Source organism: Myotis yumanensis, unplaced genomic scaffold (genome assembly GCF_028538775.1).
Source record: "Myotis yumanensis isolate MYYU_CA2020_CCGP unplaced genomic scaffold, mMyoYum1.0.hap1 SCAF_4, whole genome shotgun sequence".
Taxonomy (NCBI): Eukaryota; Metazoa; Chordata; class Mammalia; order Chiroptera; family Vespertilionidae; genus Myotis; species Myotis yumanensis.
In genome coordinates, this window is record NW_027223755.1 from 82,028,794 (window position 1) to 82,054,821 (window position 26,028).

Genomic DNA, 26,028 nt, shown 5'->3' on the forward strand with positions numbered 1-26,028 from the left:
CTAAATATATTTTTATTGATTTCAGAGAGGAAGGGAGAGGGGAGAGAGATAGAGATACAAATATCAATGATGAGAGAGAATCATTGATCGGCTGCCTCCTGAATGCCCCCCATTGGGGATCCAGCCTGCACCCCGGGCATGTGCCCTTTACCGGAGTCGAACCTGGGACCTTTCAGTCTGCAGGCCAATGCTCTATCCACTGAGCCAAACCAGCTAGAGCCCCACCATTTCATTGGGTCCTTTCCCCTCACTGAGGTCCCCCACTGAGCCTCTCTGCCTTCTGTGAGCCCACACCCCCTCTCCAGCTCTCCCTAGGACCCATCCCCATCCCTTGTCCCCTCACCTTCATCTCCAGTCCCTCTCCCTGTTTCCTTACCCCCAGGCTGGAAGAGTGGTTCCCCAAGGGGAACTGGTTGGAGAGAGAGTCCTGACAACCCCAAGTCCTTTCCTGAGTCTCACAGGATGACCTAAAGCTAGGGTCTTCTTACTATTCACAGGAACCTACTTCCTCTTCCTTGGGTCATATAGGATAACATGTTAGTGTTTCTTAACCAAAGAATTTTTGGGAGCTAAGTGGAGTATTTTACTGAAAAATTTGACTGCCATTGGGACCTTTTGTTTAATTTTGCTTCAAGCAAAGACGTTTGAGATACAGTAACTGAAATAATGTCAAATTTCCTCAATCTTTTTTAAAAAATGTATTTTATTGGTTTTTTACAGAGAGAAAGGGAGAGGGATAGAGAGTTAGAAACATTGATAAGAGAGAAACATCAATTCAGCTGCCTCCTGCACACTCCCTACCGAGGATGTGTCCACAACCAAGGTATATGCCCTTGACCGGAATCGAACCTGGGACCCTTCAGTCTGCAGGCAGACGCTCTATCCACTGAGCCAATCATTTAGGGCTAGTTTCCTCAATCTTAAATACCTGTCCTGTTACCCTCACTCCCCTTCAAGTTGCTAACTTGGCCTTGATTCCCTTTATAAGCAAACTTCTTGGATGCAGGTTCTGCATATTCTGTTTTTGTTTCTCTTCTCCCACTCATCTTTCTGCCCTCTGTGTCTGCCCCCACGCCTCTTGCTAAGGCCACCAGTGACCACCTTGCTGCTGCTTTTTTTTTTTAATTTAAATTTTTATTTTTATTGATTTCAGAGAGGAAGGGAGAGGGAGAGAGAGATAGAAATATCAATAATGAGAGAGAATCATTGATTGACTGCCTTCTGCACACCCCCTACTGGGGATCGAGCCCACAACCCGGGCATGTGCCCTGTCCGGGAATTGAACCGTGACCTCCTGGTTCATAGGTTGATGCTCAACCACTGAGCCACACTGCTGCTTTTAATCTCACAGCTACTCCTCAGGTCTCTCATCTTCAATGACCACTTCTCAGCCTCGAACACTGTGGCCAATCCCTGCCTTCTTGAAACACTTCCTCCCTTTGGTTTCTAGACTGATCTCATCCGCTCCCCGGTTTCGGTTCCCTTCTGTATGCTAACAATAGCCACGTTTACCACTCCTGAGTTCCAGAGCTCTACATATGTCCAGCCATTTCCGGGACATCTCGCCCGAAGGTCCTACAGGCTTGTCAATCTCTGTACACTCAAAACTGAACCCCGTGATCGTCCCCCAGTAACCTGGTCTCCTATTTTGGTAAATGGCATCACAATGCAATCAATGATCTAGGGTGGAAAGTTGGGGCTCTCCTAGTTCTTCCCTCTTTCCCACCCTGCATATCCAAATGGTTCTCAAGCCCTGCTAACAGCCCCACCAGGCCCTGCTCCCAGTCCTGCCGTCCCTGCTTTATTTCTGGCTTGTATCATCTCACACTGGGATGGCTACACAGCCTCTTAGAAGGTCTTCCACCTTTACTGGCCTCCCTGAATCCCAGCTCTGCAGGGGCTGCTGGAGAGGTTATTTTATTATTATTTTTTAATATATTTTATTGATTTTTTACAGAGAGGAAGGGAGAGGGATAGAGAGTTAGAAATATCGATGAGAGAGAAACATCGATCAGTTGCCTCCTGCACACACCCCACTGGGGATGTGCCCGCAACCAAGGTACATGCCCTTGACCAGAATCGAACTTGGGACCCTTCAGTCCGCAGGCCGACGCTCTATCCACTGAGCCAAACCAGTTAGGGCTGGAGAGGTTATTTTAGAGAGCATAGCTTTGACAAGGTGCGTCCCTTCCACGACTCCCATAACACCAGAGTAAGGCCCAAAGTCTGTCGTTCCTCCCAGGAGACTCTCCATGCCTTTGTCTTTTCTGAGCCCCTGGGCCTCATCACCACTTCCTCTCTCACCTTGCTATCTATCCAGCCATGCAGAATTTCTCTTTCCTGGCCCTGGGCACAGGCCCCCTTCCCAGGGCCTGGCCTTTCCGCACTTTCTCCAAGATGTCAGTGCTTCTGAGCAACGCCCCCTCCCCCTCAACTCTCCCAGGAAGAAACGAGGCCCCTCTCATCTTTCCCCCCAGGTGAGAAGATTCTGCCCAGCATTACTTTTGGTAAGAAAAAAAACCCCAAAACCCAAACCAAAAAACAAACACAATAGGTCTTTGTGCTCTCCTTTTCCAAATATGAAATCATAGCATTGAATGTGCTCTTTCAGGTAGCACAGGGGCGATTCTGGAGCGCAGGCGCTGCGGAAAACATGCTCCAAGCACAAACCCCAATGTCAGCCTGGAGAAGAGGGTCCCTGACACCCTACCCCCACCCCCTTGGCTCTCTCCACCAAAACAGCTGGAAGTGCCCACACCTGCCTCTTAACCGTCCGAATCCCCAGTGAGTAGGGTAGGCCAGATGGCCGCCAGTACCGAGTTCAGTTTGCAGCCTCACTTTCTCGGTTACTGAACCGCTCTGTTCCTCTCTAAGCTTCATCCCTAGCAGAATCCAGCCAAGGCCAACCCTTTCAGGGAGGTGGGGACCTGTGTGCGCACTCAGGGCAAGGAGGCGCGCAGGCAACTGCAAAACGAAAGGCTTTTATTGAACAATATCAAGTGGCCCCTTTCAAGGCTGCCGCGGCCTGCCCGACAAGGGCTTGGAGGCCTCCCGCAGGTAAGCGTGGCCGCCCCACCCCGCACTCCAGAGTGGGAGGTTTCATTGTCTATGCGGGCTGCTCCCCAGGCTTCGCTGTCCCGCTGCCTGCCCGCGGAGGGGTGGCAGCTGGGGAAAGGGGCGACGGGCTGGCCCCTGCCAGTCCAGTGAGAGGGCTGCCGGACAGCTGGGCTGGGCTGGCTTCCGATGCAAGGTGGGCGGCTGGACTGGTGGGCGCTCCAGCGCGTGAGGGTGGTGATGCGCGGCGGCCCCTCAGACGTAGTCCTTGCGGTCGTAGGCCGTGCCGGTGCCCGTGCCTGGCCCGGCGGATCGCGGCGCCGAGTAGAGGATCTTGGCGGGCGCATATTTCTTCTCGCTCGGGGGACACGAGCAGCAGAGCAGCGCGCCCCCCAGCAGCTGCAGCGCCGCAGCCGCCCAGCCCACATACAGGCCGGAGCCTATCTCGCGCTTCTGCGAATCGGGCACCAGGGGGTTGTAGAAATCCTGGACGATGGTGTTGGCCGACCAGGACACCGGCACAAGGGTGAGCAGGGCGGCCAGCAGGAAGAGCACGCCCGCCACGATGGTGATCTTGGCCTTGGCGGTGTCGTCCTGCACGCAGTTGGTGCACTGGGCGCCCACAAGCGCCACGAGGAGCCCGAAGGCGCCCAGCAGGATGGCCACCACGATGAGGGCGCGGGCCGCCTGCAGGTCCTGCGGCAGCGCCAGCAGCGAGTCGTACACCTTGCACTGCATCTGGCCGGTGCTCTGCACCACGCAGTTCATCCACAGGCCCTCCCAGGTGATCTGTGCGGTGATGATGCTGCTGCCGATGAAGGCCGTGACCCGCCACATGGGCAGCGCGCAGCACACGATGGTGCCCAGCCAGCCCAGCACGGCCAGCGCGGTGCCCGTGATCTCCAGGCCCATGGACATGGCTGCCGCTCCAAAGCCGGCTCTGCCGGGCGGCTCCGGGTGCAGGGACGACGAGGGGCGCGGCCGCTGGGCCTGGGCAAGAACGGCGGCGCGCCGACTGAAGACGCCCGGACGGACGGACGGACGGACGACCCGACGAACCGCGCGCTCGCTAACGGCTCTGCTCTGCCGGCTGCGCCGCGGCTGCGCCCGCACCTGCCTGTGGCTTTGTGGGTGGCGGCGGCGGCGGCGACTGAACTGGCCCGGAGTTGGGGCCGATTGGTCCTCGATCCTGCTCGGCGCCCGGGCGGGGGCGGGAGGGGCGGGGCCGCGAGCTCCCGGACCTGGGGACAGTGACGTGGCCCCTCTTCCCACCTTCGCCGAGGGCCGGGGGAGGAAGGACTGGGCCGGGAGTGGCTCGCGCGCAGGTGGGGGTGTGCCGAGAGGGGGCGGGTCTGGGCTGGAGCCCGGCCTCTCCCGCCTCGTCCCCACTGCTAGGTAACCAATTCCCAGGCAGGTCGCGGTAGGTTGCAAATTACAGGCTGTTTGACTGGTCCCCAGGCTCCGCGTTGGGCACGGCCGCGTGGGGAAGGGGGCGCAGCCTGTTGCCCAGGATCCCGGGGACTGGAAGGGCGGCGTGGGCGTGGCCGCGGGTGTTTGCGGGAGTGAGCGGCGCACCTGCTCCTCTGCCCCTCGGGCCTCCGAGCAGCACTCGCCACGCCGGATACCCGCCTGATTCGGGCCCATGGGGTTGCCAGCCCTGGAGATCTGGACTTTGTAGCCAGGAACCGCCCTCAAAAGCGCTCAGAAGACGCCCCTGAGCCAGCGCTGCACTAAAACTCTCCCCCAGCCTAATCCTCAGCCCTAATCCCTCGCAGTGACTCTGGGTCCCTGTAGCGAGCTGCTCCCCTCACCCAGAGCCCTGCCTTCCCTCCCTCCGGGCTCCAAGTCAGATTCACCCTAATGAAATGGTGGTGAAAGATTTGATCCGGGCAAAAGTGGGAAGTCAGTGACCTTACCTGCAATCCTCTTGCTCCCACACCTGGGCTGTCCTGGGCTGTCCCTCCCCTCCACCCATCCCCTCTCTTCCCCTCGCTCCAGCGCTCGGATCGCCTGGCTCTTCCTCCAGTAAGCCACGTGCTCCCACTTCCGGCCCCTTGGGCTTTCGAGAAGGGACACTTGCAGATAGATATTCACAAGGCTCATGCCTACCTTTCAGGTTTTTGCTCCCAGCAAGGCCTTCCTTCCCTGACCACATTATTTAAAATTACAACTACTCACTCCACAGTGTTCTGTCCTGTTTTTCATACTTTATATTCTCCTCCGATTTTAACACCACTGGCCATACTCTATATTCCTCTTAGTTATTTTTTATTCTCTCTCTGCTCCAGTGTGTCAGCTCCATTGGGACAGCCAGAATGTCCCCAAACAGGCAAGGATTTCTGCTGGTTTTATTCACTGCAGTTTTTCTAGTGCCTAGAACAGTGCTGGGTACTCACGAGAAAGTGGTTTCATGACTTGAATGAGGGAAGGGCATGGCTTTCTTGTGTTCTTGCAACTTTGCCTGCCTAGGCCCTCCTACCGGCATAAATGACTGATATCGGGACACTACTGTGTTTCCTGAATCAGAGGGCTTTGTAATCTAGTAGAAACCAAGCACACTTCCAAGCTAGATAAGAAACCTCATTGAGCCCTGGCCAGTGTTTCTAAGTGGTTAGAGCGTTGGTCTGCTCATTGAAGGAACTTGAGTTCAATTACCAGTCAAGGACACTTACCTGGGTTTCAGGTTCAACCCCATTGGGGTGTGTGCAGGAGGCAATCAATAGATGTGTTTCTCTCAAATCGATGTTTCTCTCTCTTTCTCTGTCTCCCTCCCTTCTACTTTCTCTTTTTTTAAAAAAAAATATTTTTATTGATTTCAGAAAGAAAAGGAGAGGGAGAGATAGAAACATCAATGATGAGAGAGAATCATTGATCTGCTGCCTCCTGCAAGCCCCCTACTGGGGATTGAGCCCACAACCCAGGCATGTGCCCTCGACAGGAATTGAACCTGGCACCCTTCAGTCTGCAGGCCAACACTCTAGCCACTGAGCCAAACTGGCTAGGGCCCTTCTACTTTCTCTAAAAATCAATGGAAAAAATTTCCTCAGGTGAAGATTAACAACAAAAAAAGAAACCTCATTGAGGGGGATTTTCTGGTTTTCTCCATATCTCTGAAATCACAGGCATATAGCCTGTATCCTTTTCTATAAGTGCCAAAGCCCTGGGGTGATATAAGAGTAAGGTAGCCCTGGCCAGTTTGGCTCAGTGGATAGAGCATCGACCTGAGGACTGAAGGGTCCCAGGTTCGATTCTGGCCAAGGGCATGTACTCAGTTGCATGCTCCATCCCTGGCCCTGGTCCATGCCTGCAGGGGGCAACCAATTTGATGTGCCTCTCTCACATCTATGTTTCTCTTTCTCTGTCTCTCCCTTTCCCTCCCACTCTCTCTTATAAATCAACGGAAAAATATCCTCGGTGAGGACTGACAAAGGACAAAACAACAATACAGATTTCTGGGGGGAAAAAAGTAAGGTAAACAGGGCCAGATGCCCAGGAAACCAGGGTCCTACTGCTTTCAGGGGCAAAGGTCTCGGGTGGGGCCTATTGGGGTTGGGCTGGGCAAGGCTGGGAGTGCCGAGCCGTGCTGGGTGGGGGCTGCCCTGAAGGAAGTTCATAGAGGCTAGGTCCATTTCAGTGGACTGCTGGCTGCGCGTTTCCTGGTTAGTGGGGGTGGCTTTGGCCCAGAAGGGAGACAGAACCCCCAGGCAGTGTGGCTGGGCTTAGTGGAGGGCTGAGGTGGGCTCCCTGTGGGTTGTGTCTGAGTGAGGTGCTGCTGTCTCTTGCTGGCTGTGAGGCTGGGGAAAGTCACGTCACCTCTCTGAGGCTCAGTTTCCTTTGTGAAATGAAGAAAATGATGTTTATATGACCCACCTCACAGGGTTGTAATGAGAATGGAGGTGATGTAAGTGTGTAATTAACCAAAACACAACCAGGTCAGGACATACACATGTGCAGGGAAATTGTGTGGAGAAAGCGTGGGGTTCAGTTGGGCAGACCTGCATTTGCACTGTCTCTACTCCCACCGGTCATGTGACCTTGAGAAAGTCCTTTTCCACCTTTAGTCTCAGTTTCCTCATGTGTGCAGAGGAGTATGTTCTGATTGCTCGGGTTAGGGGCGGGGGAGGGGGGTAGGCAGGCAGAAAGAGGCACTTTGTTCCTGAGCCCCAGTGAGGTGTATCTGCTAGGCAGGGCTGTGAGGAGATGAGGACAGAAAGCTTCATGACCTGGGGCCAAACTTCAGGGCCTCTGCAAAGAAGACTTTGGCTCTGGGCAAAACAACTCCAATTAGTTTTTTGTGTTCTTGCAACCTTGGCTTAATATCTACCATGGCTCTTACTAACCAATAATAAAAAGAAAAATAACCCAATTAGAAAATGTCGGAGTATCTAAAAAGACATTGAGAATAGACAAAGAAGATATACAAATGGCCAAAGCACATGAAAAGATGTCCGACACCATTAGTCATTAGAGAAATGCAACGCAAAACCAGAGATACCACTTCTCCTTCATGAGGATGAGAATCAGGAAGGGCGTGGAGAATCTGGAGCCCTCCTCTGATGCTGGTGGGCATGGAGAGCATTACAGTTGCTCCTGAGAACAGTCTTTTTGTCAAGAGGTAGACTTACCACATGACCCAGCAAGTCTATTACTTACCCAAGAGAAATGAAAACATGTTGAAACAAAATATTTGTACAGAAATGTTTATAGAAGCATACTATATAATAAAAGCCTAATATGCAAATTGTCCCCTCTGGTGGTAGTTCGGGAGTTCGACTGCTTGCTATGACATGTGCTGACCACCAGGGGGTGGAGCAGAACATAGCAGGCATCAGCGATGTGGCGTTGGCAGTGGGTGGCAATGGAGGCACTGCAGGCCCCGATGAGCCCCGATGAGAGTGGGACTGTGGCAGGATGGTGGAGTAGGTGAGCGAGCGGCGCCAGGCCAAGGCGGGTATGAGCGGGGCCCAATTGCCTTGCCGACGCTGGTAACAGCAGGGGGCGGGGCCCCTGCCTAGAGCAGGTGACGGAGGGGGCAGTGCCAGGCCAAGGCGCGAGCTGGGGCCTGATCTCTGAAGGCCACCCCTAGGGGACCCACCCATGCATGAATTCATGCATTGGGCCTCTAGTTATCCATAATAGCCAAAAAGTGGAAACATTCTAAATATCAGTTGATGAATGGATAAACAAAAGTGAAATGTATATCTATCCAATAGAATATTTTATTTAGCCATAGAAAGGAATAAAGTTCTGATACCTACAACAACGTGGATGAGCCTTAAAAATATTATGGTGAGAGATACCAGGTGCAAAGGATGACATGTTGTATGATTGCATTTATAGAAACTATCCAGAGTAGGAAAATCTATAGAGACAGAAAGTCGATTAGTGTTTGCCAAGGGCTGGAGTGGGGGTGTTCAGAGGAAATGGGGATTGATACTAATGGGTCCAGGGTTTCTTTTTGGGGTGATGGAAATGTCCTACAACTGATTGTGCTGACGGTTGCAAAACTCTATGACTATACAAAAGAACCATTCAACAGTACAGTTTAAACTGGTGAGTGGTAAATTATATTTTGATATGTAAATTATATCTCAATAAAGCTTTTAAAATAAAAACCACTATGGTGCTTGGGCCCTGCAGTGTGTGGTGTGTGTGTGTGTGTGTGTGTGTGTGTGCGTGTGTGTGTGCCCCAGAGGGTGGGAATGAGAGTTGGATGAAGCTGCCTTTGAATGGGAAGTGCTGGGAGGGGTCGAGGAGGGTGAGGCTCAGGGCTCCAGGCATGATGCGCATGCACATGTGTGAGAGCATGGGCACACACACGTTTCCCTACACACATTCCTAAGGCGGGTCAGCTGCTCCAGGAATGGAGCCCTGCAGTAAGTGCTGAGTGACAATAGGGAGGGGAGTTCTGCAACTGTGTTGAGGTTGGGAGGGGTTGGTAGAGAAGGATTTAGCTGGTGGAGGTGACAAGGTGTATTTGGGTGGAATGGTGTGTGTGTGTGTGTGTGTGTGTGTGTGTGTGTGTGTGAGTCCAAGGAGCAAAGGACTAAGAAGAGAGGAATTGAAAGAAGAGTGCCCACAGCTAGGAAATTGGTCCATTTCCTATCTCCTGCCAAGTGTTCAATCCCCAAGAAGTGGCCATCAGGTTTTTGTGCAAACATGTATTTATTTCTATGGGCTAAATGTCTAGGAATGCATATTCTGGTGGCTGCATGTTTAGCTTTTTAAGAAACTACCATACTTGTTCTCCAGAGTTGCTCCCAGCAAGACCTTCCCATTGCACATACCCACCAGCAGCGTGTGAGCGACCCCGTTCTCTGTATCCTCACCAGCATTTGGTATATTTGCTGCTAGGTGTGTAGTGGTATCTCACTGTGGTTTTAATTTGCAGTTCCTTTGTGACTAATGATGTTAAACATCTTTGCCTATGCTATTTGCTTATTTGAAGAAGATATCTGTATATCTTCTGCATTGAAATGTATCATTATGCCTTTTGTCCATGTTCTAATTGGATTGCTCGCTTTTTAAAAAATTGTTGAGTTTTGAGAGTTCTTTGTATATCCTATGTAGTAATCCTTTGTTGAATGTGTGGCTAGCAAATATTCTCCCACTCAATAGCTTGTCTTTTTGTTCTCTTAACAGGTCTTCCACAGAGCAAACACTTTATGCTTCATTTTATATACTTATCCTGTATCCTGTGGCTGTGCTGAACTCACTTATTTTGGGAGCTTTTTGTAGATTTCTTGGGATTTTCTATAGAGGCAGTCATAATAATTCTTTTGGGTAGGTCTGCTTGTGACAAATTCCCTTAATTGTCCTTTTTCTGTAAATGTCTTGATATTTTCTTTATTCCTGAGAAATATTTTCACTGAATATGGGATTCTAGGTTCTTTTCTTTCAGCACTTGAAAAATTATTGTGCCATTTCCTTCTGGCCTCCATGCTATGTGATTATAAATTTGCTGTCATTCTAATTGTTTTCCCTTGTAAGTAAGATGTTATTTATCTATGACTGCTCTTAAGATCCTACCCCCCCTCATCCCAGTCTTTTGTTTTAAGAAGTCTGATCATGATATTTCTTAGTGTGCATTTCTTTGGGTTTAATTAGTTTGAGATTTGTTTAGCTTCTCGAATCTGTAGGTTTATGTCTCTTGCCAAATTTGGGGAGTTTTCAGTTATTATTTCTTCAAGTATTTTTCTAGCTTTGCCCTCTTTATTCTTTCCTTCAGGGACTCTGATGGCACAAATGTTAGGTGTTTGTTATAGTCCCACAGTTACCTGAGGCTCTGTTCTTTTTTTTTTTTTTAATATATTTTATTGATTTTTTACAGAGAGGAAGGGAGAGAGATAGAGAGTTAGAAACATCGATGAGAGAGAAACATCGATCAGCCGCCTCCTGCACATCTCCTATTGGGGATGTGCTCGCAACCCAGGTACATGCCCTCGACTGGAATCGAACCTGGGACCTTTCAGTCCGCAGGCCGACACTCTATCCACTGAGCCAAACCGGTTTTGGCGGCTCTGTTCTTTTTAATTTTTTTCCTCAGTCTATTTTCACTCTGTTATCCAGATTGAGTAATTTCTATTGTTCTATCTTTCAGCTCATTCATTCTTTCCTCTGTCGTCTCCCTTCTGCTCTTTTTAAAATTCATGTATTTTTTCTTTTTATTGAATTTATTGGGGTGACACTGGTTAACAAAATTGTACAAGTTTCAGGTACACAATTCTATAACACACCATCCGTACACTGTATTGTGTGTTTACCACCCGCCTCCCTTCTGCTCTGTGCCAGCTGCTGAGTTTTTTATTTCAGTTCTAAACTTGCCATTGGTTCTTCTTTATATCTCTTGTTTCTTTTTGCTAAATTTTTCTATTTTCCATTTGTTTCAAGTGCATTCATAATTACTCCTGTGATCATTTTGATCATGGTTGGTTTAAAATTATCGTTGTCAGGCCATTCTAATCTCTGTCATCTTGGTGTTGGCATCTATTTTCATTCAGTTTGAGATCTTTCTGGTTCTTAGTCTGATGAGTGATTTTCAGTGGAATCCTGGGCAGCTTTGTATGATGTTCCGAAAGTCTAAATCTTATTTAAACCTTCTGTTCTATTTTGACACTACAGGAGAAGGACGAGGGGCTTCCTTATACTGCCAGGTAGAAGTAGAAGCCTTGATCGACGCCTGGGGCAAGGGAGGAAGGTGGTTCCTTGTTATTGCTAAATAAGGGTGGGAGTTCCAGCTCCCCAGATGGTTTCCACTGATTGCATGGTTTGGGTGGCTTCCTATGATTCCAACCCAGTGGGGAATGGGTGTGGTGCCTTTTACTATCAGGTGGGTATCGAAGGCTAGACTTACCACGTGGTCTCTACTGACATGTAGGGGCGGGGGTTGTGACGCCACTTGGTGGGGGTGTTGGTGTGCTTTGTTACAGCCTCTTGAGGATGGAGATCTAGTTTCCGCACCTGACCCCTGTGGGGTGGGTTGGGTGGGGCCACAGTTTTCCCTCTGGTCCTTGGCTAGCGTAGAGTGGTTATTGTCTGAAAGTTTTCTGTCTTTCTAGTCCACCCCTTTTTTGGTTCTTTGACAAGAGAAAACAGGTTTTTGTCGGGACTTATTTTGTCTGTGCCCATTGGTGTCTTTCAGTTGCCTGCTTCTTCAGTTCCGTGTCTGGGATGTATGAGGGAAAAAGAAAACCCAAGCCACTCACCGTGTGCCCCGAGAGCCTGAAGGTGGCCACAGGATGTGACAATGATGAGGGTGTCACACCTCTTGGGGTCTAGAGGTCCCTAGCTGTTTTGCCTTCCCTCCACTTTCAATCTTCTCGTTTGTTTTATCTATAAAGTCCAGGGTTTTGCCTGCTCCCTTTTCTTGAAAGTGGAAGTCCCCTACCTATTGCCTTTCACTCAGCTCCTTGCATGCATTTTTGTTTCCCATTCTTGAGTTTGAGACCCCTGGCTTAAGCTTTGTAGTTAAATGTTTCGGCCCTGGGTTCCCTACTTGCAACCAAAATGAGAAACGAAAAGAAAGAAACTCAAGGGAACCTCAATTGGGATTGGCTGGGGCCGTGGGCTGTAGGAGAGAGAGGAGTGGGAGTCCTTGGGTCCCTGCCCCTCAGGGATCTTGTGTCCTCACCTCATTAAGCCTCCCTTCCAGGGAATGGAGGGTAGTAACCGCTGTTGACTTCTAAGTTTATTTAAACTGTGGGGACCTTATCATATCTTCATCCAAATAGCAAGAAGTTAAACAAAGCAGCTTTTGAGGCCCAAGGAGAAAGAAGTTGATTTAAGATAGGGCTCTATCAGAGGTTACTCAACCCTTACTGCCCCGCGCCTTATCACCGACAGAGGCCACGTTCCCCTGTTAGGGCAGTCCTGTGGCCCCGTGTGCTCTGACTCTGAGCTCCGACTCAAAGGAACATCTTGCTGCTGGAGGGGCTCAAAAAGCATTGTGTCCTCTAAACAGTCTTGTGGGAGCTTCCTCCCCCAGCCAGCCTGGTGTCTGTTCAATGGGCTTGTGACTATAGTGGTTACTGTGGCAGGAAAGGAACCATGCAAGGCTTTGTCTGACCAGGCCTGACCCGAGTGCCCACTGGCAGCAAAATAGTACCAATCCCAAATCCAGTATGACACCTTAGGGACCAGTCAGGCTCAGTCCTTTTCAGTTGTGGGGTCATCGGTAATTTGTCTGTACCTCAGAAGATGCTTATTTGGGGTCTGAATTTAGTTTACTTGTGTATCATGCTTCTGCCATTCATGAACTTGCTAATGTTTCATACGCTGTTCTGGTGAATGTTGACGCTGCCTTACAGTGGGAGAAGTATGGGGTGATGTCCTGCTCTCACCACGAACCCCGCCATCTAGAAGCCTCTGGCCTTGCAAGATGATGGAATGGCTTTTTGGAGACAGCACTGACCCCAACTGGGAGCCAGCAGTGTGGGAGGCTGGACTGCCGTGTTGCAGGTGCTCTTAGTCCCTGTGCTGTTTCTCCTGTAGGCCGAACGCATGTGCGTTTACAGACTTCCTCCTCCCCTGCTCTGCTAAAGGGGGTTTAATAATTGTGCCCGATTTCCCTCCTAGCCCATCTCACTTATCAGAAAGAGGAAGAATTGCTTGCTGAGGGAAAGATGATGCAGATAGAACAAGGAGAGAAGAGAGGCTTTGTGGGTAATTTCTAGAAGATCTGCTTAGCCAGTTGTGGGGTGGAAGGTGAGAAGAGAGGAGAGGAAAGGAAGCTCTCATCTGTGGTGCAGTAGACCACATATTTTGATACCTTTGACATCTTTTTGCTTTTTAATATATCTTTATTGATTTTAGAAAAGAAGGGAGAGGAAGAGATAGAAACATCAATGATGAGAGAAGCATTGATCGGCTGCCCCTTGCACGCCCCACACCAGGGATCGAGTCTGCAACCGGGCATGTGCCCTGACTGGGAATCTAACAGTGACATCCTGGTTCATAGGTTGACATTCAGCCACTGAGCCATGCTGGCCGGGCCCTTTGACATCTTTCTAAAGACAAGGGTGGGGTGGGGGTTCCCTATGCATTTTTTAGATCGTACTTTGTGAATGTGACTGGGCTGCATTAGGTCTCTAGGATCGCAATGTTATCTGTGGATCCTGGCAGGAACTGATAAACATTCACAGAAAACATTCTCCCCTCCCCCCTAACCCCCAGGGGCAGGACTGCCAAGGTCTGGGAGGCCCCAGAATGAAGACAAAGTCATCTGTGTGGGAGAAGAGAGCTGGAGCAACACTGAAATGTTGAGTGAAGGAGGGAAGGCATAAGCTGGGCTCGGTGTAGAAACCAAGATGGCAGCCCACCTTCTTGCTGCTAGACTGTAAACTTGCCTTGCTCCCTTTTACATATTTTTAAAACTATGAGATATTTCAACCATATGGGAAAGTATAAAGAATAATATAAGAAACAGCCATGAGACCCCACCACACTCAGATTTAACAAGTCTTATTCTGCTGAAGGCTCTTGGTACCCCTTCCTTTTCCCATTCACTTGTTTTCCTCCAGGTAACACTATCCTGAAGTTGATGCGTCATCTCCTTGTTCAAGTTTTTATAGTTTTGCTGCTTAGGTATATATTCATTCACAATACATAGAGCTATCTTGTACACCAAACATTATTACATAGATGGCTGTATGTTCTACATATTGGACAATTTGCTTTTTCTGTGGACTCTATGTTTTCAAAATTTACCCATCTATATATATAAAAGCCTAAGTGACCATTACCATTGAACAACCGAAATGACTGGTGGACCAGTTGCTATGATGCACACTGACCACCAGGGGGCAGACGCTCACTGCAGAAACTGCTCCCTGGTGGTCAGTATGCTCCCACAGCCAACCTCCTGCAGTCCCTCCCCCTGGCTGGCCCACCTCCTGGGGTCCCTCCCCCTGGCTGGCCGGCCCCCTTGATAGGCCTCAATTGCCGGCCAGGCCGAGGGACCCCACCCGTGCACCAATTTGTGCACCAGGCCTCTAGTGTTTATATAAGAAGCTCTGGTTCATTTATTGTACCTGCTGCATAGTATTTCCTTGTGTGAGTAGGCCACAGCCTATATCCGTTCTCTTGATGAGCATTTGGATTGTTTACAACGGTTTCACTATTACAAATAAGATATGACACATGGCCTTGTAAATGCCTCCAGGTGCATATGCGTGAGAGTTTCTCTAGAAGTAAAATTGCTGGATCACCGGGTGGTATACACACCTTATCAGGTATTGCCAAATGATTCTCTAAAATTGTTGTGTTAATTGACACCCCCTCCAGCATGTTGGAGAGTTCCTATTGCTACACATCTTTGCCAACACTTGGTAGCACCAGACTCTTCATTGTTTTTGTCATTCTGTGGGTGTCAAGTGGTGTCTTATTATTGTTTTAATTTGTATTTCTCGTCATCAGTCACATTGAACATCTTTCCATTTGTTTATTGTTTGTTTGAATGTTTTCTTCATGAGCTTCTTCTTGATGGCATTTCCCTAATTTTCTATTGGGATGTTTGTCCTTTGGTTGTTGGTTTGTGGAATTTATATGTTCTGAGTATCAATCATTTGCTGGTGATATGGGTTGCAAATATCTTCTCTAAGACTATGGCTTATGTTTCACCATTTTATGTTATCTTCTTTTTTGAACGTATTTTTATTGATTTCAGAGAGGAAGGGAGAGGGAGAGATAAAAACATCAATGATGAGAGAGAATCCTTGACTGGCTGCCTCCTGCATGCCCCCTACTGGGGATCAAGCTTGCAACCGGGCACATGCCCTGACTGGGAATTGAACCCGGGACCTCTTGGTCCGTGGGACGACGCTCAATCCACTGAGCCACCACATCTGGGCTAACGTTATCTTTTTTGAGGTATAAAACACATTCAGCCCCTGCCCTGGAGCAGAAGTGTGGAGGAATCACATACACCGGAAGCTGCCAAACAAGCCAGCAGATGCCACACGCTGGGAGCTTTGGCTCTGAATCCTGGTGCTAAGCTGCACTGACAGGAATGTGGAATCCGGGGGCTTCTTGGAGAGGTGATTCTGCAGCCAGCTTTTTGGTACATAGACGCCTGTGCTGGGTGGGACACCAGGCTCTATGTGTGTTCTCTGAAACCCGCCTCCAGTGGGGAAAATGTTGGGAGCAGGAGGCAGTGAAGGCACCTCAGGTTCTTTGGTGATCAAGTGCCCGGCCCTAGGTTAAAACCCAACCTGTACTTTCCTCTTGAGCAGGGCGGCCACTGGGATATGTTCCCACCTCAATTTGGCATCCCCTCTACCTCTGCTGCCCTGTCTCCTTCCCCCCTCTTTCCCCAACGAGCCTCTGAAACTGGCCAGGGGAGAAGCGAAACTGGTTCTGGAGCCGGTGAGAGTGTGGGTGGCCCAGGTATGCTGTGCCCGTGAGCGGGTCTGTGTGTTCACTGGGTGGGATGCTTTGTGGGGGGCTTCCTGGTGGACTGTCGTCCCTCTGCTATCTGACTGTGTTTGGGTGCTTACAAGGGTCTGTGTGTGGTGGGTGTTTATTTCTGGGCGAGGGTGGTTGTGTTTGGAATCAGTGCGTGTGTGGGTGTGTGTCTGTGTGGGTTTGTGCGTGTGTGTTTCTCACCCAGGTGTCCACAGTTCTGGGCATGGTCTGACCCTCCCTGTGGGTGAGGGTGGGAGTTGCGAGGTGAGCAGCCAAGGTAGGGTGGAGCTGTTGTTCGAGGACTGGCCTGGTTGGCTGCTTTCGGTAATTCCCAGCTTCTGAGGTGTCATGGAGCCTAGAAGAGAAGAATGAGTCACTCCCCCCTCCCCACCGGCCTCAGGGAAACTTCTTCCCTGTCCCCAGGGCCAGGTTTCACCAGGAGCCATAAAAGCCATAAAGAGGCCCTACCCAAGCTTCTTCCGTTTTCAGGCAGGACTGCAGACGCTGAGCCTGGGGCTGCCTCCAGGTTGTGCCCAGGGTGCGGCTCAGATGCCACCGAGTCCCTCTGAAGCTAGGTGGTCTGAGGTTGCCCCCACAGGACTTGCCTGGCCGACTGGCCTAGGTCCTCGGCCGGCCCTCGATGAGCACCTCCCTCTGACAGTCTCTCCCCTCCCAGAGGCCTCACTCCCCTTGATGGAGCCCCTCCCTTCACTGAGTCTCCTTCCACTCTGTGCCTCCTCTCTTCACTAAGCTCTCTTCCCCCCATGAAGGGCCAGGGGAGGGTGTGGGTGAAATCAGAAACAGGAGCTCGGTGAGGGATCTGGTGCTGAGAGGGGAAGGAGCGCAGGGTGGGGCCTGGGAGCCAGCTGGCTTGTCTTTGGCCTGGCTGGCTCTCCCACATGATGAACGTGTGGGCCAGGGTTTCACCATCTTCCCAGGCCTACATGGGCCTGGCTGTGATTGAGGGGGACGCTGGGAGGAGGAAGAGTAGAAGAGCCACTATCCCTGGGGCTCCAGGGCTCCTCCCCTTCCTCCTCCTCACACAAGCACGCACTCACCTACATGCCCTCCTTCCTGCCCTCTCCATGGAGGGCCCAGAAGTAGTCCTGTCCCTCATCCTCACGCTCTTAGTCTCAGGTCCCAGGCAAAGGGATCTAGGCTGCCCTCGCCCACCCCTCTCGACAGACATAAGACTGGGTGCCAGGATTCCCTCCAGGAGACTTGGCCAAGGATGGCCGTGGCACTGGCCTCCACCAGGGGGTGCTCCCCTGCTCCTGGGGCCCCTCCATGTGGTGTGGGCGACTCCCTTCCTGTGGACCTCACCGTCCTGCCTTGGATGGCCACCCCCTCAGCCCCGGCCTCAGGGCCTCAGCCACATTTGCTCTGCAGGCCCTGAGGGAGCCCACCAAGGCTGCCCAGCCGGACCCCGGGCCCCCGCTGGGGAGGATGGACCTTCGCCATTCCCAAGGCACCGGCCAGCTCTTATTTTTTATCCTGATGGAAAACCTGTAAACCCCACCTATGGGTCACCATTTGCACTGAACCCCCTCCCTTCACTGAACTCCAGTCGGGGGGGGTGGGGGGTATGCTTTTGGTGGCCCTATCGCATTTCTGCCGCCAGGACTTCCTTCTCACTCCTCCACCTGCCAGAGCAAAGGAGCGATTTTCAAAATTCTGGCCAACGGACAGGACACACCTCGGGGGCTGCAGTTCCCAGCAGCAAACACGAGAGGGCGACTCTTGTCTCTTTGCTGGGCGTCCCAGCTCATTCTGGACAGGGGGTATGGATCAGTGTCCTGAGGGTTAACAGAAGTTGTTATGGGGCCTGCCTGGCACTCAACAGGCATTGAGAATTGCTAAATATTATTTTTAAAGCAGTTGTATTGAGATATACTAGTAATTCGTATGCTATACAATTCACTCATTTAAAATGTGTAATTCAGCCCTGGCCAGTGTGGCTCAGTTGGTTGTCCCGTGCACCAGGCGGTTGCCGGTTCAATTCCCGGTCTGGGGATTGATGTTTCTTTCTCTCTTTCTCCCTTTCCCTTCCTCTCTCCCTAAAATATCAATAAACTGCTTGTCTGGCATGACTCAGTGGTTGAGCATTGACCTATGAACAAGGAGGTCACGGCTCGATTCCCGGTCAGGGAACATGCCCAGGTTTCGGTCTCAATCCTCAGTGTGGGGCATGCAGGAGGTGGCTGATCAATGATTCTTTCTCATCATTAATGTTTCATTATTCTCTCCCTCTCCCTTCCTCTCTGAAAAAAATAAATAAAAAAAATCAATAAACTATTCTTTAAAAAAGTATACTTTTTAGTACATTCACAGAATGATGCAACCATCACTTTAAAAATATATATATATTTTAATGAGAGAGAGGAAGTGAGAGAGATAGAAACATCGATGAGAAAGGGACATCATCGATTGGCTGGCTCCTGCATGCCACCTGCTAGGGAGCAAGCTTACAACTGCAACCAGGGCATGTGCCCTGACTGGGAATCGAATTGATGAGCTCTTGGTTCCTGGGTCAATGCTCAACTGCTGGGCCACACCAGCCAGGCACCAAATTGATTTTAGAACATTTTTTGTGTAGCCTTCCAGCTTTAAGTGACTAATCCACTTTCTGTCTCTATGGACTTGCCTATTCTAGACATTTCATGCAAACGGAATCATACAATATGTGGCCTTTTGTGTATGGCTTCATCCACCTGGTACAGTGTTTTCAAGGTTCCACATTTTGGCTCTTCTGCTAGTGCTGCTTTGGACATTCAGGTAGTTACTATTATTATTATTATTATCATTATTATTATTATAAAATTTACTTACTAATTTTTAGAGAGAGAGAGAGAGAAACATCGATTTGTTATTCTACTTATTATGCATTCACTGGTTGTTTCTTGTATGTGCTCTAAACAGGGATTGACCTGCAACCTTGGTGTATTGGGACATCGCTCTAACCAAATGAGCTACCTGGCCAGGGTCAGGTAGTTATTATTAAAGTTACTGGCCTTGTACTCCAAGATAACAAGGCCTGAGCTCACAGGCCTGGTCTGAGCACAGAGAAGGGACAGAGCCTGGAGGATATTTTGTATCAGACTCATCACAAAAGGAGGCCTGGACAGTAGAGGTAAGAGGGATGGGGCAGCCACTTTCCTATCAGCAGGGAAGCCCAAGGTACATGGTGCTGAGTCAGACACTGGAGAGAGACCGGGACATCAGTGACCATGGGGTTGGGGACACAGGAGCCAGGAGAGCCCTTGTATGTGTGTTTGTCTGGAGGGGATGGGCAGGACCAGTGTGATCCAGCCATTGGCTGGCTCTGGGACCCTGGCAGGGACGGGCTGACCTCCTGGTTCAGAGGTCAAGGCTCAACCACTGAACCACGCCAGCTGGGCCAGACTGGTCCTTTCTTAGTTTTTCTCTCAACTTTTTATTTTGAAAAATTTAAAACCTACAAAAAAGTTGCAAGATTAGTGCAATGAACATTAATATAGCCTTCACCCAGGTTCACCAGTTGTTGACATTTTGCCACATTTGCGCACACTCTCTTCCCTCCCTGCACACATACTTTTTTTCCGAGAGGGACATGAATACACCGTGACAATGGCCTGCTCAGTACTCCAGCATGCCTTCCCCAAGAACAGGACATTTCTCATCAGAGGTTCTGGAACATGAGCAGGGCTGAGTACTGAGTCCTGCTGGCAAACTCAATGCCCCTTCACTGCCCAAGCATGAACCAGGAAGGCTCACTGGATGGGGGAGGCTTGGACTCAGCTAGCTTTCTTTCCCTTTCTTTCTTTCTTCTTCTTTCTTTCTTTCTTTCTTTCTTTCTTTCTTTCTTTCTTTCTTCCTTCCTTCCTTTCTTTCTTTCTTTCTTTCTTTCTTTCTTTCTTTCTTTCTTTCTTTCTTTCTCCCTTTCTCTCTCTCTCTCTCTCTCTCTCTCTCTCTCTCTCTCTCTCTTCCTTCCTTTCTTTCTTCTTCCTTGCTGTTTTTAAAAAATATATAATTTTATTGATTTCAGAGAGGAAGGGAGTAACCTGGGTATGTGCCCTTGACTAGAATTGAACCAGGGACCCTTCAGTCCGCAGGCCGACACTCTGTCCACTGAGCAAAACCAGCTAGGGCCTTTTTTCCCTTTTAAAAATAGGCTTTATTTTTGAGAAAAGTTTTAGACCTACAGAAAAATTGAGAAGATAGTACAGAGAGTTCTCATATAAACCCACACCCAGTTTTCCTACTATTCACACCCTATGTCAGCATGGCATATTTGCTTCAGTTAATATCCCTCGTCAGAGAAGGAGCTCCAGGAAGGGCTGAGGTTGAGAGTCCTGTCAGCCTGCTGAGATGGCGAAGAACCGGAACGGAGTTGATTGAAAAATAAAAAAATAAAAACATGGGAGGCCATCCATGGATGAATTGATGAAGAAAATGTGATATACATATCCTGTATAATAAAACATAATATGCAAATCGACTGAACTGCGGGACAACCGGTCGGCGGGGGGGGTGGGGGTGGCGAGCAGGTGGTGCCAGGCCAGTGGGCAGAGGGAGGGGACAGTGATTGGGGAGGGGGGGTGGCAGAGGTGACCAGCAGTGGCAGAGGGGCGATGGAGGTGGGGGGAGGGAAGCCAGACTGTGGCTTAGGCCAGACTGAGGGCTCCTGGACTGCAAGAGGGCACAGGCCAGGCTGAGGGAACCTGCTGCCCCACCTCCTCCCCCAGTGCACGAATTTATATATATGTAGTGGAACACTGCTCAGCAATAAAAAAGAATAAAATCTGCAACAACATGGATGAACCTAGATGGTATTAAGTTAACTGAAATAAGTCAGACAGAGAAAGACAAATACCATATGATTTCACTTACACATGGAATCTAAAAAACAAAAGAAACAAATAGACAAAGTAAAATAGAAATAGACCCATAGACACAGAGAACAAACTAATGGTTGCCAGAGGTGGTGGTGGGGGAGAGGGGTTGGGTAAAAACAGTAAAAGGGAGTAAGAGGTACAGATTTCCAGTTATAAAATAAGTCACAGGGATGTAGTGTACAGCCCAGGCAATGTGTCAATAACATAATAACTTTGTACAGTGACAGATGACTTATGTGGTGATCACGCCGTAAGGTATATAAATGTTGAATCATGATTGTTGTACATCTGAAACTACTATAATATTGTATGTCAACTATACTTTAAGTAAACAAATAAAAGACACATGGAACCCTTGTTGCACACTCAGGTATGTGGTGGGAGCTTCATATGGCCTGTAGGTGGGAAGGCCTGGCCTGGGTGGGCAGCTATAGAGTGATGCTGAGGAGTAGTGACACCAAGCCCGTGGCAGCTGGCCAGCCCCTAGCATCTTCAGTTCCCACAGCCCAGTTGGAGAGAGAAGCAGGGAGTGTGCAAAGTGAGGGAGGGGGTGAGGGTGTGATTGAGTGCTGGGGGTGAGTCCTCAGGCACATGTCAAAAGTTTAAACCGGTAGGTTAAGCCCTGCTATAAAGAGAACATTAAAACTAAAAAAAGTTCAAACCTAACCACAAACTGAGTCACTTTGTGGTTAGGTTTGAACAAATGTGGCTGCTCCAGGCCTGGCCCCGCCTTCTGCTCCCCAGCTGATGGGACAGGTAGGGGTGGGGTGTGCCCCTCCTTGGGACCAGTCTGATCCAGAGCTGTAAGTCAGCAATGAGGGCTGCTGGCCAGGCTGGGTCAGTGGGTGCATCTGGCATGAAGGCAAAAATCTGGCAGCTGGACGTTTGGGCCCCAAGAAGGCAAGGGGTCAGGATCTGTGTGTGTCAGGAATGAGCGTGGGTGGTGTCCACCCATCCATGCGGGGAGGCATGGGGCAGGAGGGAGGTGGGAGGCCTGGAAGGCCCGGCTGGGGGCCTCTGCACTGGGAGCGAGGGGTAATAAAATCTCTGAGTCACCTGGGGCCGGGGCACTGATGATCCCTAGACTTCTGGGGTTTGCCCCTGGCCTGTCACCACTGACTCACTGGCTGCCTGCCTGGCAGTGCCCTGATCAGCTGCTGGTTTCTCTCTCCCTCTTGGTGTGTCATGGAGGCAGACAGCTTCTCTGAAACCTGTCGTCATCAGGTGTATGCCCTGCCCAGGCTTCTTGAAGGAAAAGGGTCTGGGTTCCAGGATCCTCTGAGGCTATCACCAGAGGGGTAAAGAGGAAGCAGGTTGGGGTGACCCCACCCCCTGCCCTGGCTCTGCCCACTAGAGACCAGGCCTCTACTGGCTGCTCTGGGGGTCCTGGGTCAAGGTGAGCCCTCCATGAAGCCCCAGCTCTTCTTTCTGTTCTGAGGCTCCATTGTCCAACCAAAAGCAGAGCAGCCCTCTTATCAATTCTCCTACAATCAACCTCCCACACTGGTCCAGGTACCGCCCCATAAGTCATAGCTGGCCAGGCCTGTCCTTGCTCAAAGCCTGTCTATGGCTCCCTGTGCCTCTAAGCTCTGGGCCGGGCACTTGAGGCCTTTCCTAATGTGCCCAACTTGCTTTCCAGTCCAGCTCCATCGCCTGCCCAGCTCCAGACCCCTCAGAGGCCCCTTCTGCCCCTTGCCACTCCCGTTTTGGAGAGCTCTTTCTTCATAAGCTTCTAAGCTTTTACTTACCCTTCAGGTCTCCTCTTCCCCTGCCACCTCCTCCAGGAAGCCTGCCTGGGCCTCAGGTGGAGCTGTTTCCTCTCCAGAGTTCACACAGAGCTGGCTTCTCTGGTGTCAGGAATTGTCTACTTACTAGTAGATGGCGAGGTGGGGGCTCGAGGGCAAGCATCAGCCTAATTCCCTGCTGAGCTCCATGCCCAGCCCTGGGCCTGGCCCAGTGCAGGTCCTTACTACATCCTTTGTGAAAGAATAAAAGAAGAAACAAATGAAGAGTAATGAATGAGAGCGTGGGTGTAGAGGAAAGCCCCAGCGTCAGGGGCTTTCCTTTTTTGGTCATTATTCTGGTGGCCCTGGAATGTCACATCAGCAAGCAGAGCCTTAGTTTTCCCATCTCTAAAATGGGAATGATAAAGCCCTACATGGTTTTGTAGTAAGATCAAACGATTCCTTTTAATACTAAGGCACCTAGCCAAGTGCCTGGCCCATAGCAGATGCTTTAAAAATGTGTGCTAACCAACGGGGAGAGGGTGAAAGGATGCTTCCCTAGCTGGGGAGGGGTGAGGCTGGGCAGAATTGCCTATTGCCATCAAATTGGAAGGTCCTCAGGGACCTCCTGGCCTTCGGGGCCTCTCCTTCCAGGAAAGTTGAAGACACAACCATTAGAGAAGAGGACTGCCCTGGAGTGAGGGACGGGGAGCAGGGCGCGGGGTGGGTGGGAAGGAGGTCTCATGTCTGGGGCCCGGGATGGACCTCTCTGAGAACTAGGAGTGGCCTGGGAAGGGCTGGGCAGCTGGGTGGGATGGCGAGGAAAGCCAAGGTCATGAATGAATATCGGGCTTTTGCAACCACCAGACAGAAGCTGAAATCGGATGCACTCAGTCCCATCCTCTCTTTCAGTCTCCTCCCCTTTCACCTGTCTGAGCCCCTCTCAAAGCCCATTCACTGAGCTCCCAACCCCTCACTCAGCTGTTCCCTCTCTCTGAACCCATCTCCCGTCCCCAGAGGTCCTTGTCCGCCTGGACTGTGGGACTCCAGCCAGCAGGCAGTAGTGTGGCCTTGCTTCTGTTCCTTGGAGACTCCCCAGCTGTGGCCACCCCACCTCCACCTTCTCCCTCAGCCCACGTGGGGCCCAGCTTGGGGGCAGCACCGGCTCAGCCAGTCTGGCCAGCTGGGCAGCCAGGCCTCCTGTGTAATCAGGTCTGCCATGACCCAGTCTGGGGCCAAGTGAGAGGATGGCCACGGGGCTGGCTGCTGGCTGAGGCTCCGGGGGCTGCTTAGCCTGGGACCGGACCTCCACTTCTGAGCCCAGGGCCCTGGCTTTCTAGAGCCTGTGCTGGGCCGCTGGACCACTTGTCAAGGAGGCCAGAGGAATCTCAGTGGGCCCCAGCTCCTGAGGTCTGAACGGCCTTCCCAGTGCCTGGAAGGGAGGTGTCATCTTCCTTACCCAGATGGGGAAACTGTTGAGAGAGTTTAATTCTATTACCCAATGTCACCTAATTGGAAGTGGCAGAGCTGGGACTCCATCCAGGGAGGACTGGGGTTATTTCAGATGAGAGCCACAAAGGAGTCACCACATCCTCTTGTAGATTCTGAAAGTCCCAGCCCCGGGCCCATCGCTTCCAGAGCCAGGCAGGAGGCGGCCAGTCCATACCGGCCGGGTCTGAAACAGTAAAACTGTCTGCCTGCTTGCTATGAGATTCCAGGAGATCCTCCTTCGGAATAATTCGGGGAGATGGCTCTAAAGTGACCTGGTGACACATTCTTTACACCCACAGACGATTAGGACAACCCCTTGCAAATTATTTACTGAAATTAAAACATTTTTTTAAACATCATGGCCTTGTCGCTGGTTAAAAAAGAACAGGATTTTAACTTGTGTCTGTGGCCTGAGAAGTTAGTGAACTTCTGCCAAAATAAATAGTTTTGGACCAACTTCCAGCTAGACTAATATTTTAGCTGAGAGTGAGACTGCGCCCTTTCCTCCGCCCCCCCCCCCCCCCCCCCCCCCAGTTTTATAAAGATAGCACCCTGGCTGGTAGCTCAGTTGGTTAGAGCATTATTCCTATACACCAAGGTTTCAAATTCAATCCCCGGTCAGGGCACATACAAGAATCAACAAATGAATGCATAAATAGGTGGAACAAGAAATAAATGTTTCTCTCTCTGTCTCTCCCTTCCTCTCTCTCTAAAAATCAATGAAAATTTTAAAAGGTATTTATTATATCCTTAAACATACTTGTAATATTTATTTCCTTCGGATATTATAAGGATCAAAACATTACATCTGGCGGGGAGGAATAACTTTAGTTGGCACTGGCTCCCCTGGCCTTAGTCTTCCGTTCCCAGAAGATAAAGCATAAGGTTCTGGAGACCTGAATCTACTCGGTCATTCCCCTACGTCTCAGAGGGATCCATCCCAGGCCCAGACAGGAGACCTCCTTCCCACCCACCCTGCTCCCTGCTCCCTGCTCCCTGCTCCCTCTACCTCACTTCAGGCTCTGCGGTCCCTCTGGCTACCCTGGGGCGGGCTGGCGGGCCCAGCACTGGCTCTGGGCTCAGGGCTGGATGGTGGAATTTATTTGCACCTTCCCTAGGGACAGACACCCAAGGAGCTGAGTGCAGGGCGCGGAGGAGTGAGCTCTCACCTGGTGTGAGCAGGACCAGAGCGAGGGGAGTGACTCAAATTGGGCTCCTTCCTCCTCATGGTACTAAAACTTTTTCAGCTCACAAAGCATTTTCACATCCTCATCTCATTTCACATCTGCCTCAGATAGGAAGGGCGGGAAACTGAGGCTCAGAAGTGGCACTGGCTTCTCTGAGATCACAGGGCTGGCAAGATGGGTATGGGGTGGGCAGGGAGGGTGCACCGGTCTGTGGGAGAGAGAGAGCTGTCCTGGATAAAAACCAGTGTGGATGATACGGTTCTATTGGCATAAGACTCTACAGTGTATGTTGGCAGAAAGAAAAAGAAACAGTGCTAAGCCTGCCCCCTCTGCCCCAGAGCAAAGGTGGTGGATGGCAGACACATTATAAAGGAAAACGTTGTCTGAGCCGTTGGAGGCCAGGCTCAGGGAGCCAGAGTGAGGGTAGGTATTGGCTTGGCTGGTATTTTTCCTGCAGCAGGTGAGTGGGACCCAGCCAGTGTGGCTCCTGTAATAAATCAAGCATCAACAATTGTCTCTCCAGCTCCACTCATGTGCAGAGCTGCTCACAGCTCCCCCCAGGCCTCCCTCCTGCACCTCTACACCCGAGCTCCCCACAGACTTCCCCTGGCCCGGGCTTGCCCTTTGCCTTACTCCTTCTGCACCTGCGCTCCCCTGGCCTCTATCCCTCCCCCACAGCTGCTGTGCTTGGCCGGGCTGGGAAGGACAGCTTCTTAGTCACTTCTGTTGGGCCACAGGTGAAAAGCTATGGGGCCTGCATGCTTCCCCTCCCCCACGCCTGCTTTTCCAAGTGTCAGT

At 50.7% G+C, this 26,028-nt stretch overlaps 1 protein-coding gene across 1 annotated transcript; it reads right to left on the minus strand.

The window, feature by feature from the left end:
* Window positions 1-2,962: 2,962 nt before the first annotated feature.
* Window positions 2,963-4,306, minus strand: CLDN3 (claudin 3). The gene has a single exon (XM_070412782.1). The coding sequence runs from the start codon at window positions 3,970-3,972 to the stop codon at window positions 3,310-3,312; it is 663 nt and encodes a 220-aa protein (XP_070268883.1). The 5' UTR covers window positions 3,973-4,306; the 3' UTR covers window positions 2,963-3,309.
* Window positions 4,307-26,028: the final 21,722 nt, after the last annotated feature.